General features: G+C 45.7%; 1 protein-coding gene across 2 annotated transcripts in view; it reads right to left on the reverse strand.

Moving 5' to 3' along the window:
• Window positions 1–881: 881 nt before the first annotated feature.
• The window catches only part of alpl (alkaline phosphatase, biomineralization associated), a 126,138-nt gene continuing 114,149 nt past the window's right edge, over window positions 882–12,870 (reverse strand). For both annotated transcript variants that reach the window (XM_060852345.1, XM_060852344.1), the window contains 2 exons: window positions 5,029–5,148; window positions 882–3,122 (listed from right to left, as the gene is read on the reverse strand). In XM_060852345.1, coding sequence (XP_060708328.1) covers window positions 2,842–3,122; window positions 5,029–5,148 — 401 coding nt within the window. In that variant the 3' untranslated portion in view covers window positions 882–2,841. The remainder of the gene's footprint in view (window positions 3,123–5,028; window positions 5,149–12,870) is intronic.

Below are 12,870 nucleotides of genomic sequence, written 5' to 3' on the forward strand. Positions count from 1 at the left end.
GTAATGCATTTTGGTAGAAAAAACATAGAGGGATAATACAAGCTCAATGGTAAAACGCTGAGGGGAATACAGGAGCAAATGGACCTCAGGGTTCACATGCAGGACTCTCTGAGGGAGGTCGGGCAAATTGAAACAGTTGTTAAGAAACCTTATAGGATCCTTGGGTTTACAAATAGAAGCATAGGATACAAAAGCAAGGAAGTGATGTTTCACCTCTACAACTCATTGGTCAGACCACATGTGGAGTATTGCATTCAGTTCTGGGCACCTTATTCAAGGGAGGATGTGAAAGCCCAAGAGCGATTGCAAAGGAGATTTACTGGAATGATACCAGAAATGTGTGGTTATAGGTACAAGAGAAAATGAGAGAAATTGGGTTTAATAATCTTAGAGTAGAGAAGGTTAAGAGGTGACCTTTTTGAGGCATTTAAAATTATGAACAATTCTAACAGGGTAAAGAAAGATATTCTGTTTCCACTAGTTAGCATGTCAATAACTAAAGATCACAGTTTCAAGATTGTCAGTAAGAGAGCAAGGAATGAGATGAAGAGAAGCTTTCTTCCTCAGAGATCTATTAAGATTTGGAGTGTGCTACCTGGGAGACGGGTGGAGGTGGATTCCATAGGGAGGTTTCAAATGAGAGATGGAGATATATTTGAAAGAGGTGAGTTAGAAGGCTATGGTTATCGGGCTAAGAATGGGACTGGCTGAGTATCTCTTTCTGGGCTCTGATACAGACTTTATGGGCCAAATGACCTCTTTCTCCAAACTGTAAAATTTTATGATTCTATGGTGCTAAAGTCAAATAAAAATAAGCTGTCAGAATTCAGTAACTAAATAAGTCAGGAACAGAAAATAACAGGATTTCCAAAGACATTGGATAAAACAGTGAAAAGAAAACTTTATTTTATAAAAGATTTCTGAAATTTCAAACAGGATAGACATCAGTAACACAACAAAATGGTTACAATTTGAGACTGACGTTTGAAATTTGATTTACAAAATGTGTTGTATATTTGATCTCATGGTTGTTAAAATATTTCTGCTCCTCAGGAGTAACTCAGTTGGATTACTGATGTGCTGTGTAGTTTTGAATCTGCAATCTTGCCCCAACAACCCGTCGTTCTGTAGAAGCTGGGGGAATCATCCAGATGTTCTGACTAAGCTGGAGGTCAGAGAGCTCACTCCAGGTTGGACTCGAGTTCCAGGAATGAAGAACACCCCCTTTTCTGAACGACGTCTTGGGGATTCTGGGATTCCTAGATCTTGGTGTGTTGATCGTCATATCGAAACTGACATCCCTGACACATCGATTGGACAGTCTCCCCCTAGCACTGCCCTCAGTCCCAGGGGAGAGGAGAAGAAGCAAGACACAGTGACAGCCAAGCTGCCTTGCATCATATATCACCGTGTCGTTGGTCAGAGCGGGGTGTTGATAGAGAATGGGGAAACCAACTCCTCCCGCTCATGACAACAGTGTCCCAATACCAACAAACTTCGAACTTCATTAAAACAAAACAAGGGATAAATACTAACAGAACATGCAGACAGAAGTAACTTGCTGGCTTAATGCTTGATATTTAAACTGCTCCTTATACATGGAAAAGTGCAATAAAATGAAATAAGTGTTCTGCAAATGTAACTTTCATTCTCCAGTTACAATGACTGTCTGAAACATTAGTGATTTGAGGCAGGATATGAGAGGAATGATTGGCTTACACAAAAACAGATAACATTGCAGGGCATTTTGACCAATTGGATTATGTTTACCCTTTAGGGGGATTTGAAATGAAGAATCTTGGCAAGGCCAGCACTGTCAGCCAGCACCAATCCATTGCAACCACAAGAAACATGATTAATCCACTCTGCCAGCTCTTGCACCTCACTCCCTGGATAATTAGCTCCGAATAATCTTTCGCCTGGGCTGCTTTCCTCACATTTCACTCACGTTACCCTCCAGGTTTATTAATAAGACAGTAGGGATGCCCCTGCATAACCAGCTTGTGCTGAAAGCCATCCTGTGATTAAAACCCAGGACGGAAATCGAACAATTGGCCATACATTTCTTTACTGTCCCTGCGACTTGATTGTTTGAGCTGACACATTCTGTCGTTAAATGTAATTGCTTTTTAACCCATAAGCCAGTGTCAGCTTGAACAGGAGACACCGTGCTGTCTAGATCTAGGTCTAGTTCGAGCCCTGAGAGAATCTCACTGCAATGGGTGGAGTGCTGGCTCTCCTTCATACACATTGGTGCTGGTCTGATTGAGATTAAACGGGGTCCGAGGGGAGGTGAGGAAACGACTCTGAGCAATGAACATTGTCCTTTTGCAGAGGAAGGTGGTTGTACAGAACAATGCAGGGCCCATTTAGTCCGACATTCTCAGCATGGGCCGTATCCAACAGGGGGACAAACAAAGACACCTGGAGTCAAGTCTGCAGAACAGCCAAGCTGCAATAGGGAGGGGGGAAGGAGGGAGGCCAGGTGCTGCAAAGAGCACAAAAATAACTGATCTTTGAATGTTCCTATTGCTATGCAGTTGGCTAGTGGTTTTTAGTTCAGGTTCATGCATTTCATTGCATGTCTCAACGCGAGGTTGGCAAAGGGGTAAACAAGGTTGGGTAGGGAAGAGGAAGGGTGATGGTCGCTCTGTTGCATGGAGCAGTGTGAGGGTTATGTCTGCTGGAGCACTAACACTTAGTCCTACTCCCGTTCTGCTGCGATCGCACTGCTCCACAGACCAGAATCACTGCGTTTGTAAGGGGGTGGGAGGGATTGGGGGAGGGGAAAATTCCTGATGAATGGGGGACCGCAGTCCACCCTTCTGAGAAGCCGCTCCTTTAGACGCAGGAAAGTAGCGTCAACAATAGCAGTAAGATGGTGCCAGACCCGACAGGGACCCATGCGGCATTGGGACAGGGCCCACGCTCAAACTTGGCACAGTGCTCCCTGTTCTGACCAATGCAGGCTGCGTACGCCATCACATGAGGAATGTAGTTCTGTTCATGGACGCTGTGGAAAAGGTGAGCCATCGGGCCTTTGGCAAAGATGGCGACGTCTTCGCCCCCGTGCGTTTCCTGCCTCAACGGCACCGCCGACTGCGCCAGGTAATTGTTCTCGTCTGGGAGGACGGCAGTGTGGAAGAGGTTGAGCGGAGAATGAGAGTAAGGGGAGAGAGGAACAGAGATGGCAAGGGGGAGAGATAAGAGGAGGCAGTGAGAGAAAGGTGGGGAGGAAGCATGGAAATAAAAGCAATAGAAAAAGTACAAGAGAAAGAAGAAAGTAAGTAGAATAGGATGGAGAGAGATCAAGAGGCATAAAATACAAAAAAAAGAGGTTAGAATAAGACCATAAGACATAGGAGTGGCAGTAAGGCCATTCGGCCCATCGAGTCCACTCTGCCATTCAATCATGGCTGATGGGCATTTCAACTCCACTTACCGCATTCTCCCCGTAGCCCTTAATTCCTCGAGACATCAAGAATCTATCAATCTCTGCCTTGAAGACATTTAGCGTCCCAGCCTCCACTGCACTCTGCGGCAATGAATTCCACAGGTCCACTACTCACTGGCTGAAGAAATGTCTCCGCATTTCTGTTCTGAATTGGCCCCCTCTAATTTTAAGGCTGTGTCCACGGGTCCTAGTCTCCTCGCCTAACGGAAAAAGTTTCCTAGCGTCCACCCTTTCCAAGCCATGTATTATCTTGTAAGTTTCTATTAACTCTCCCCTTAATCTTCTAAACTCCAAAGAATACAATCCTAGGATCCTTAGCCGTTCCTCGTATGTTAGACCAAAATAAACTACCTCCCACACAGATACAGAAAAAGAAATCATCTATCCCAAAACTAAATGTCACATTCTTTTTATCACTTCCTGGGTTGTGAATGTTGCTGGCTGGGCCAGTGTTAATTGTTCCATCCCTAATTACCCCTGAGAAGGTTGTGGTGAGTTACCTTCTTCATTAACTCCATGTTCACCCACAATATCCTGACGGAGGGAATTCCAAGTTTTTGACCCAGTGACACTGAAGAAATAGCGATATATCTCCAAGTCACATTGGTGGGTGGCTTGGAGGGAAACATGCAGATGATGGCGCTCCTGTTTATCTGCTGCCATCGTCCCTCAGGATGGTAAGGGCTTGGAAGACGCCGATATGGGACACTGACAGGATGCAGAACTGGGCTGAGACGTGGCAGATGGAATTCAACCTGGAAAAGTGTGAAGTCATTCACTTTGGAAGGTCAAATTTGAATGCCAAATACAGGGTTAAAGGCAGGAGTCTTGGTAGTGTGGAGGAACAGAGGGATCTTGGGAACAATGTCTGCAGTAGCCACCCAAGCTGATAGGATTGTTAAGGAGACGTATGGTGTGTTGGCTTTCATTAGCGGGGGATTGAGTTTAAGAGCTGCAAGGTTATGCTGCAGCTCTGTGGAGCCCTGGTTAGACTACATTTGGAATACTGTGTTCAGTTCTGGTCACCTCATTATCGGAAAGATGTGGAGGCTTTAGAGAGGATGCAAAGGAGATTTACCAGGATGCTGCCTGGACTGGAGGGTTTGTCTTATGAAGGTTGAGGGAGCTAGGGCTTTTCTCATTGGAGTGAAGAAGGATGAGAGGTGATTTGATAGAGGTGTGCAAGATGTTGAGAGGCAAAGATAGAGTGGTAGTCAGAGACTTTTCCTCAGTGTGGGAATGACTATCGCAAGGGGACATAATTTTAAGGTGATTGGAGGAAGGTTTAGGGGAGATGTCTGAGGTAGGTTCTTTACACAGAGAGTGGTGGGTATGTGGAATGCACTGCCAGCAGTGGGAGTAGAGTCAGAGACATTAGGGACATTTAATTGAATCTTGGATGGGTACATGGATGATAGTAAAATGAAGGATATACTGTGTTGTGCTGTGCTGTTCTATGTTCTATTTGGCAAGCTACTGCTGTGCATCTTTTAGATGGCACACACGCTGTACTGTTTTTGGGTCAATCCTACTTTTCACTTGAAGGTAATTTAAGAACATTTTCGAAGACTTACAGATCTCACTATTGGAAACATTGGGCCTTTCTCCATTTTGCAGGGAGTAGCCTGGTCCATTTCCATACAGTATTGAAGTGAATGGCCTACTGTCCACATCACTTAAATATGGAGCGAGTCCTGAAAGAGAGAGCACAGATTTCAGAAATTACCATCAGGAATATAGCTCACATCACATTCCCCATGCTCAGGGTGGAAACAGGTCCCACAGATAATTTATTTTAAAAATAAGCTATCAAGGTCTAAAAGTCACCTTGGCATTGCCAAAGGCTGCAGTGATCACACAGCAGATCCCATACTGCCATGGTACAGGTAACTCAAACTGCCAGGGGATTTCATCCCCTGATCCAGTCAAATGGCACTTTTCTTCCCTAACTTGTATTTTTACAACAAATGTTCAAAGAAAACGGATAAAAACATCAACCCCCCTCACACTTTTGTCTTGGATTCCTCACAGCGATATGATAGGAATTAGGCTTCAATTCCAGAGGGGCACTCTGAGTTCATCTCAGCCACTTTACACAGTAGGTCGCATTATCATCTGAACAGCTCCCTGCTCACTCCTGAATAGGTGACAAGGCCATTAAGTAGAAATAGGGAAGGAGTGCCCTTTGGTACAATGTAGTTCACCCATTCGCAGAGATCAGCCTCTCCAAAGGACACCCAACACGACAGAGGCTTCTCAAATTCCTGAAGGATGGCTGTCAGAGCCCATGCCAACTGCTGATTCATCCCAACACCTTGCCACCGCAGGAACTGTAAAACTTGTGCCCACACCTCCTCCCTCACCTCTATCCAAGGCCCTGAAGGAGCCTTCCACATCCATCAAAGTTTTACCTGCACATCCACTAATATCATTTATTATATCCGTTGCTCCCAATGCGGTCTCCTCTACATTGGGGAGACTGGACGCCTCCTAACAGAGTGCTTTACGGAACATCTCCGGGACACCTGCACCAATCATCCACACTGCCCTGTAGCCCAACATTTCAACTCCCCCTCCTACTCTGCCGAGGACATGGAGGTCCTGGGCCTCCTTCACCGCCGCTCCCTCACCACCAGACGCCTGGAGGAAGAATGCCTCATCTTCCGCCTCGGAACACTTCAACCTCAGGGCATCAATGTGGACTTCAACAGTTTCTTCATTTCTCCTTCCCCCACCTCACCCTAGTTCCAAACTTCCAGCTCAGCACTGTCCCCATGACTTGTCCGACCAGCTTAGCTCCTTTTCCACCTATCCACTCCACCCTCTCCTCCTTGACCTATCACCTTCATCCCCTTCCCCACTCACCCATTGTACTCTATGCTACTCTCTCCCCACCCCACCCTCCCCTGGCTTATCTTTCCACACTTCAGGCTCACTGCCTTTATTCCTCATGAAGGGCTTTTGCCCGAAACATCGATTTCGCTGCACTTCGGGTGCTGCCTGAACTGCTGTGCTCTTCCAGCACCACTGATCCAGAATCTGGTTTCCAGCATCTGCAGTCATTGTTTTTACCTCATCCCAACACCTGACCTGTTCCTTTGTGTTTACACATTTGGACCCTCACCCCTTAAGATTCTGTCAATTCTAATAGAAACTGTTCACATACACCTGTGTGGTTCCTTGCAGTGATTAATAGACAGTGCACATTGTTGGAAGCTGTGTTTGCTATGCTTGACTAAATGCGTTGTGAGAACACATGTGCCAATGGCATGATGCTATCAGAACTCTGAAAATAGAGGAAGGAACAACGAGTACTGGAGATTTATATTTCAAAGTCAAGATTAGAGTGGTGCTGGAAAAGCACAGCAGGTCAGGGAGCATCCGAGGAGCAGGGTGATCTCTAGCATCTGCAGTCCTCACTTTCCCTCATTTATACTTCAAAGACGAGTGCAATATATAATAGAGTGTAAACTGAAACTAAAATGAAGGCAAAAGATCACGGTGCAGCATTCTCAGAGACTGTACAAAGGGGAAAGTCAAAAAGCCTCATGCAAACCGAATGTACGAGGACTAATCAATTAAAGATTGTACCAGGAAAGACAGATTTCCCTCTCCTCCCCTATCAGCGTTCCGAAAAGACCACTCCCTCCGTGACTCCCTCGTCAGGTCCACACCCCCCAACAACCCAACCTCCACTCCCGGCACCTTCCCCTGCAACCGCAAGAAATGCAAAACTTGCGCCCACACCTCCTCCCTTACTTCTCTCCAAGACCCCAAGGGACCTTTCCATATCTGCCACAAATTCACCTGCACCTCCACACACATCATCTATTGCATCCACTGCACCCGATGTGGCCTCCTCTATATTGGGGAGACGGGCCGCCTACTTGTGGAACGTTTCAGAGAACACCTCTGGGACACCCGGACCAACCAATCCAACCACCCCATGGCTCAACACTTTAACTCCCCCTCCCACTCCACCGAGGACATGCAGGTCCTTGGACTCCTCCATCGGCAGAACATAACAACACGACGGCTGGAGGAGGAGCGCCTCATCTTCCGCCTGGGAACCCTCCAACCACAAGGGATGAACTCAGATTTCTCCAGTTTCCTCATTTCCCCTCCCCCCACCTTGTCTCAGTCAAATCCCTCAAACTCAGCACCGCCCTCCTAACCTGCAATCTTCTTCCTGACCTCTCCGCCCCCACCCCACTCCGGCCTATCACTCTCACCTTGACCTCCTTCCACCTATCACATCTCCATCGCCCCTCCCCCAAGTCCCTCCTCCCTACCTTTTATCTTAGCCTGCTGGACACACTTTCCTCATTCCTGAAGAAGAGCTTAGGCCCGAAACGTTGATTCTCTTGCTCCTTGGATGCTGCCTGACCTGCTGCGCTTTTCCAGCAACACATTTTCAGCCCAGGAAAGACAGACTAAAGTAGGCAACATCATCAATTAAAAATGAGAACCAAGCTCATGATAATGTACACAGCACACAGAAGGTTCGCACAGAGTGTCACTCCTCCACCCACCACAGTGAAGCTATCCTCAAGAGTGGATGGCACGTTTGGTTCTTTAATTAGCAGCATCCCTTCTTCAATTATCACTCAATCTGCTGACCAAGAGTGTGCCCGTATTAGACTGACCTCAAGGTTGTAAGGGGACCAACTGGTTCTGAATTTGTACAGCATGAGAGATATATATACAAGGTAAAAACAATGACTGCAGATGCTGGAAATCAGATTCTGGATTAGTGATGTTGGAAGAGCACAGCAGTTCAGGCAGCATCCAACGAGCAGCGAAATCGACGTTTCGGGCAAAAGCCCTTCATCAGGAATAATCCTGATGAAGGGCTTTTGCTCGAAACGTCGATTTCGCTGCTCGTTGGATGCTGCTGTGCTCTTCCAGCACCACTGATCCAGATATATATACAAGTCAACAGGAAAGTATAAAAAAAAACCCTCAAAACCCAGATTAAGCATCTAAGATAACAGCACATTCTGAGGGGTGTTGATTGGATGACTGTGGGAAGGATGTTTCCTCTTCCAAGAAAATCAAGAGCTAGAGGTCACTGTTTGAAAATCAGGGTCGCCTCCTCTCAGTAGGTCATGATTTGTTTGGAGCTCTCTTTTCGAAAGAGGGTTGGCAGCCGAGTGTTTGAATGTTTTTAAGGCTGAGGTCACGAGCTTCTTGATGAGGAAGTGGGTGAAAGGTTATCTGGTGTGGGAGAGAACATGGATTTGAGTTCACAATCACATCAGCCATGCCCTTACAAAATGGCGGAGTAGGCCCAATGAACCGAATGGCCTAATTCCTGCTCTTTGTTTGTATTTTAATAAAAACTCAGAGAATGTTTCTCTGTGTTCAGATTTCCCACCATGAAGTTGAGAATTTGAATTTAGTTTTTTAAAAAAATCAGCTTATTAAAAGCTGCTATCGGCTAAACTGATCATGAAGTTTTCAGATTGTCGTTGAATACCATCTTGCTCAGGAATGCCCGTGAGGGAAGGAACTCTGCCAACCTTATCCAGTTGGTGTGTATGTAACTCCAAACCCACACAGATGTGGTCAATTCATGTCTGCCCACGAACGTGGCCTGGTATCAAACCATTATGCAGTTCAGTGAGTCCAGAAGAGTTCCCACCAGTGGTTTCTCAGAGCAACTATTAATGGACAATAAATATTAGTCTCGCCAGCAACACCTACATCCTGAAAAAAACTAAACCATCGAGCAAGGCAAAGTGATGCCCCTCAGAAACCATCAACTTGGTTCACTGCCTCCAGATTAGATTAGATTACTTACAGTGTGGAAACAGGCCCTTCGGCCCAACAAGTCCATACCGACCCACCGAAGCGCAACCCACCCATACCCCTACATTTACCCCTTACCTAACACCACGGGCAATCTAGCATGGCCAAATCTTTGGACTGTGGGAGGAAACCGGAGCACCCGGAGGAAACCCACGCAGACACAGGGAGAATGTGCAAACTCCACACAGTCAGTCGCCTGAGTCGGGAGTTGAACCCGGGTCTCAGGCGCTGTGAGGCAGCAGTGCTAACCACTGTGCCACTGTGCTGCCCACAAATCCTTAACGGAACTGACACTTGCCTGAAAGCAGCATCTGTCTACAATTAATGAACATATAATTATTGGGTACACAGCAAAACTAGATTGATTATAGAGGAACACCAGCCCTTTTGCTAATACTGAAAGATTGTGGGTGCACTGACAAGGGAAACAACTGATTTGTTATTCAGTCATCCTAGAGGATAGATTGACTTCCTACTTATTATGAATGGATTGTTGTCAATCCTGTCAGTAGGATCCTGCTGGTTGGTATCTGCGGCTGTTTATACCACTCTGTTTGGTACCTGCGGCTGTTTATGCCAGTCTGTTTGGTACCTGCGGCTGTTTATACCAGTCTGTTTGGTACCTGCGGCTGTTTATGCCAGTCTGTTTGGTACCTGCGGCTGTTTATACCAGTCTGTTTGGTATCTGCGGCTGTTTATACCAGTCTGTTTGGTACCTGCGGCTGTTTATGCCAGTCTGTTTGGTATCTGCGGCTGTTTATACCAGTCTGTTTGGTATCTGCGGCTGTTTATGCCAGTCTGTTTGGTACCTGCGGCTGTTTATGCCAGTCTGTTTGGTATCTGCGGCTGTTTATGCCAGTCTGTTTGGTACCTGCGGCTGTTTATACCAGTCTGTTTGGTATCTGCGGCTGTTTATGCCAGTCTGTTTGGTACCTGCGGCTGTTTATACCAGTCTGTTTGGTATCTGCGGCTGTTTATGCCAGTCTGTTTGGTATCTGCGGCTGTTTATACCAGTCTGTTTGGTATCTGCGGCTGTTTATACCAGTCTGTTTGGTATCTGCGGCTGTTTATACCAGTCTGTTACGTGGCTGGTTCTAATACTCATGCTTTTTAGAAAGATACACACAAAAAAAACCAAACCCTGAACTGAGTCAGACTTGAGGTTTCGAAAGAGCATCCTCCTGAATTACAGTCCCCTGAGAGGGATGATATTTTGTTACACTCCGCCCATGAAGTGCCCTGGAATGTTAAAGGTGACATAACTACAGGTTGTTGTTGGTCATCAATTTAGACAAACTTTAAGAAAGGCTTGACACTGTACAGTTGACAGTATGTGTTCAGTCACTTTGAATATTTGCCTGTTTCCAACATAATGATACCTCCTGAATGTCCAATGACTCCCGTGTGATCACATCTACCTTACCCAGCTTCCTGATGCCAGAGTTAGTGGTGCTGGTTCCTTTCAGCCTGTTCTCGACTCTCTTTTCCTTTATAGTAATTTTTACAAACTCAGTATCTGAGGTTCCCCCCCACTAAGGAAGCCACGATGAGCATATCTTTCCTTGTGAATAACATTTCTGTATTTTTTTTGTTGGCATCTGTTCACTTGGCACTTGGGAGCTGTGACTATTACTGAGGTGAACTCGCCCTACTCCATGTAGTATGAACCAGTGCCATGAGATCTCTCTCCATTATTAGCAATTCAATGTACCACTCACTAATATTGGGTTAGAAGGTCAGAAAAAGACCAATTCAGCAAGTAAACTCCTGGACAAACATCCACATGAACCTATGGATGGACTGCTTACAACTTGTGGATGTGAATGACTTGTTCCGTTGTTTTCCACAAAACAAACACAATCAAACAAGCATCTCCTGATTGGGTCATAGATAGAGTCATAGAGATGTACAGCATGGAAACATGGAAACATTCGGTCCAACCCGTCCATGCCGACCAGATATCCCAACCCAATCTAGTCCCACCTGCCAGCACCCGGCCCACATCCCTCCAAACCCTTCCTATTCATATACCCATCCAAATGCCTCTTAAATGTTGCAATTCTACCAGCCTCCACCACTTCCTCTGGCACCTCATTCCATACACGTACCACCCTCTGCGTGAAAAAGACTTAGGTCTCTTTTATATCTTTCAACTCTCACCCGAAACTTATGCCCTCTAGTTCTGGACTCCCCAACCCCAGGGAAAAGACTTTGTCTATTTATCCTATCCATGTCCCTCATAATTTTGTAAACCTCTATAAGGTCACCCCTCAGTTTCCGACACTCCAGGGAAAACAGCCCCAGCCTGTTCTGCCTCTCCCTGTAGCTCAGATCCTCCAACCCTGGCAACATCCTTGTAAATCTTTTCTGAACCCTTTCAAGTTTCACAACATCTTTCCGATAGGAAGGAGACCAGAATTGCACGCAATATTCCAACAGTGGCCTAACCAATGTCCTGTACAGCCGCAACATGACCTCCCAACTCTTGTACTCAATACTCTGACCAATAAAGGAAAGCATACCAAACGCCGCCTTCACTATCTGATATACCTGCGACTCCACTTTCAAGGAGCTATGAACCTGCACTCCAAGGTCTCTTTGTTCAGCAACACTCCCTAGGACCTTACCATTAAGTGTATAAGTCCTGCTAAGATTTGCTTTCCCAAAATGCAGCACCTCGCATTTATCTGAATTAATCTCCATTTGCCACTTCTCAGCCCATTGGCCATCTGGTCTAGATCCTGTTGTAATCTGAAGTAACCCTCTTCGCTGTCCACTACACCTTCAATTTTGGTGTCATCTGCAAACTTACTAACTGTACCTCTCATGCTCGCATCCAAATTATTTATGTAAATGACAAAAAGTAGAGGGCCCAGCACCGATCCTTGTGGCACTCCACTGGTCACAGGCCTCCAGTCTGAAAAACAACCCTCCACCACCACCTTTGAGTCAGTTCTGCATCCAAATGGCTAGTTCTCCCTGTATTCCATGAGATCTAACCTTGCTAATCAGTCTCCCATGGGGAACCTTGACGAACGCCTTACTGAAGTCCATATAGATCACATCTACTGCTCTGCCCTCATCAATCTTCTTTGTTACTTCTCCAAAAAGTCAATCAAGTTGATTTTAAACTTCACTGAGATAAATCACTTATCCTTAATTAGCTCCTTAATTTGGAGAGGTGATGTCCTAATGATCTGGACTGTTAATCCCAAGACCCAGGTAATGCCCAGGGGACCTGGATTCAAATCCTACTTTGGCAGATGGTGGAATTCTAATTCAATAAACATCTCTAACCCTTAAGGTTGTGTTCTATAACTTACCGAATTAAGTCCATTCAAAGCCAAATAAAAAGGTATTCATCACAGCAAGAATCACTGGCAAGTTTACAACTGACACAAGATTGAAAATGAGTACTGTAGGAATTCTACAGGAATTCCACACCATAGGAATTCTAATTGCAATTCTAATTCTAATTCTCTCATGGCCTCAAAATGAACAAACAGAGGGTGACACCATCGCTAACAGTTCACTCGCACTGCTGGAAGTCGAACTGAACTGTTAGTGTCACTGTGTCACATCTGGCTCTATAATTTTTTAGTTGA

This window comes from Hemiscyllium ocellatum, chromosome 37 (genome assembly GCF_020745735.1).
Source record: "Hemiscyllium ocellatum isolate sHemOce1 chromosome 37, sHemOce1.pat.X.cur, whole genome shotgun sequence".
In the NCBI taxonomy this organism is placed as follows: Eukaryota; Metazoa; Chordata; class Chondrichthyes; order Orectolobiformes; family Hemiscylliidae; genus Hemiscyllium; species Hemiscyllium ocellatum.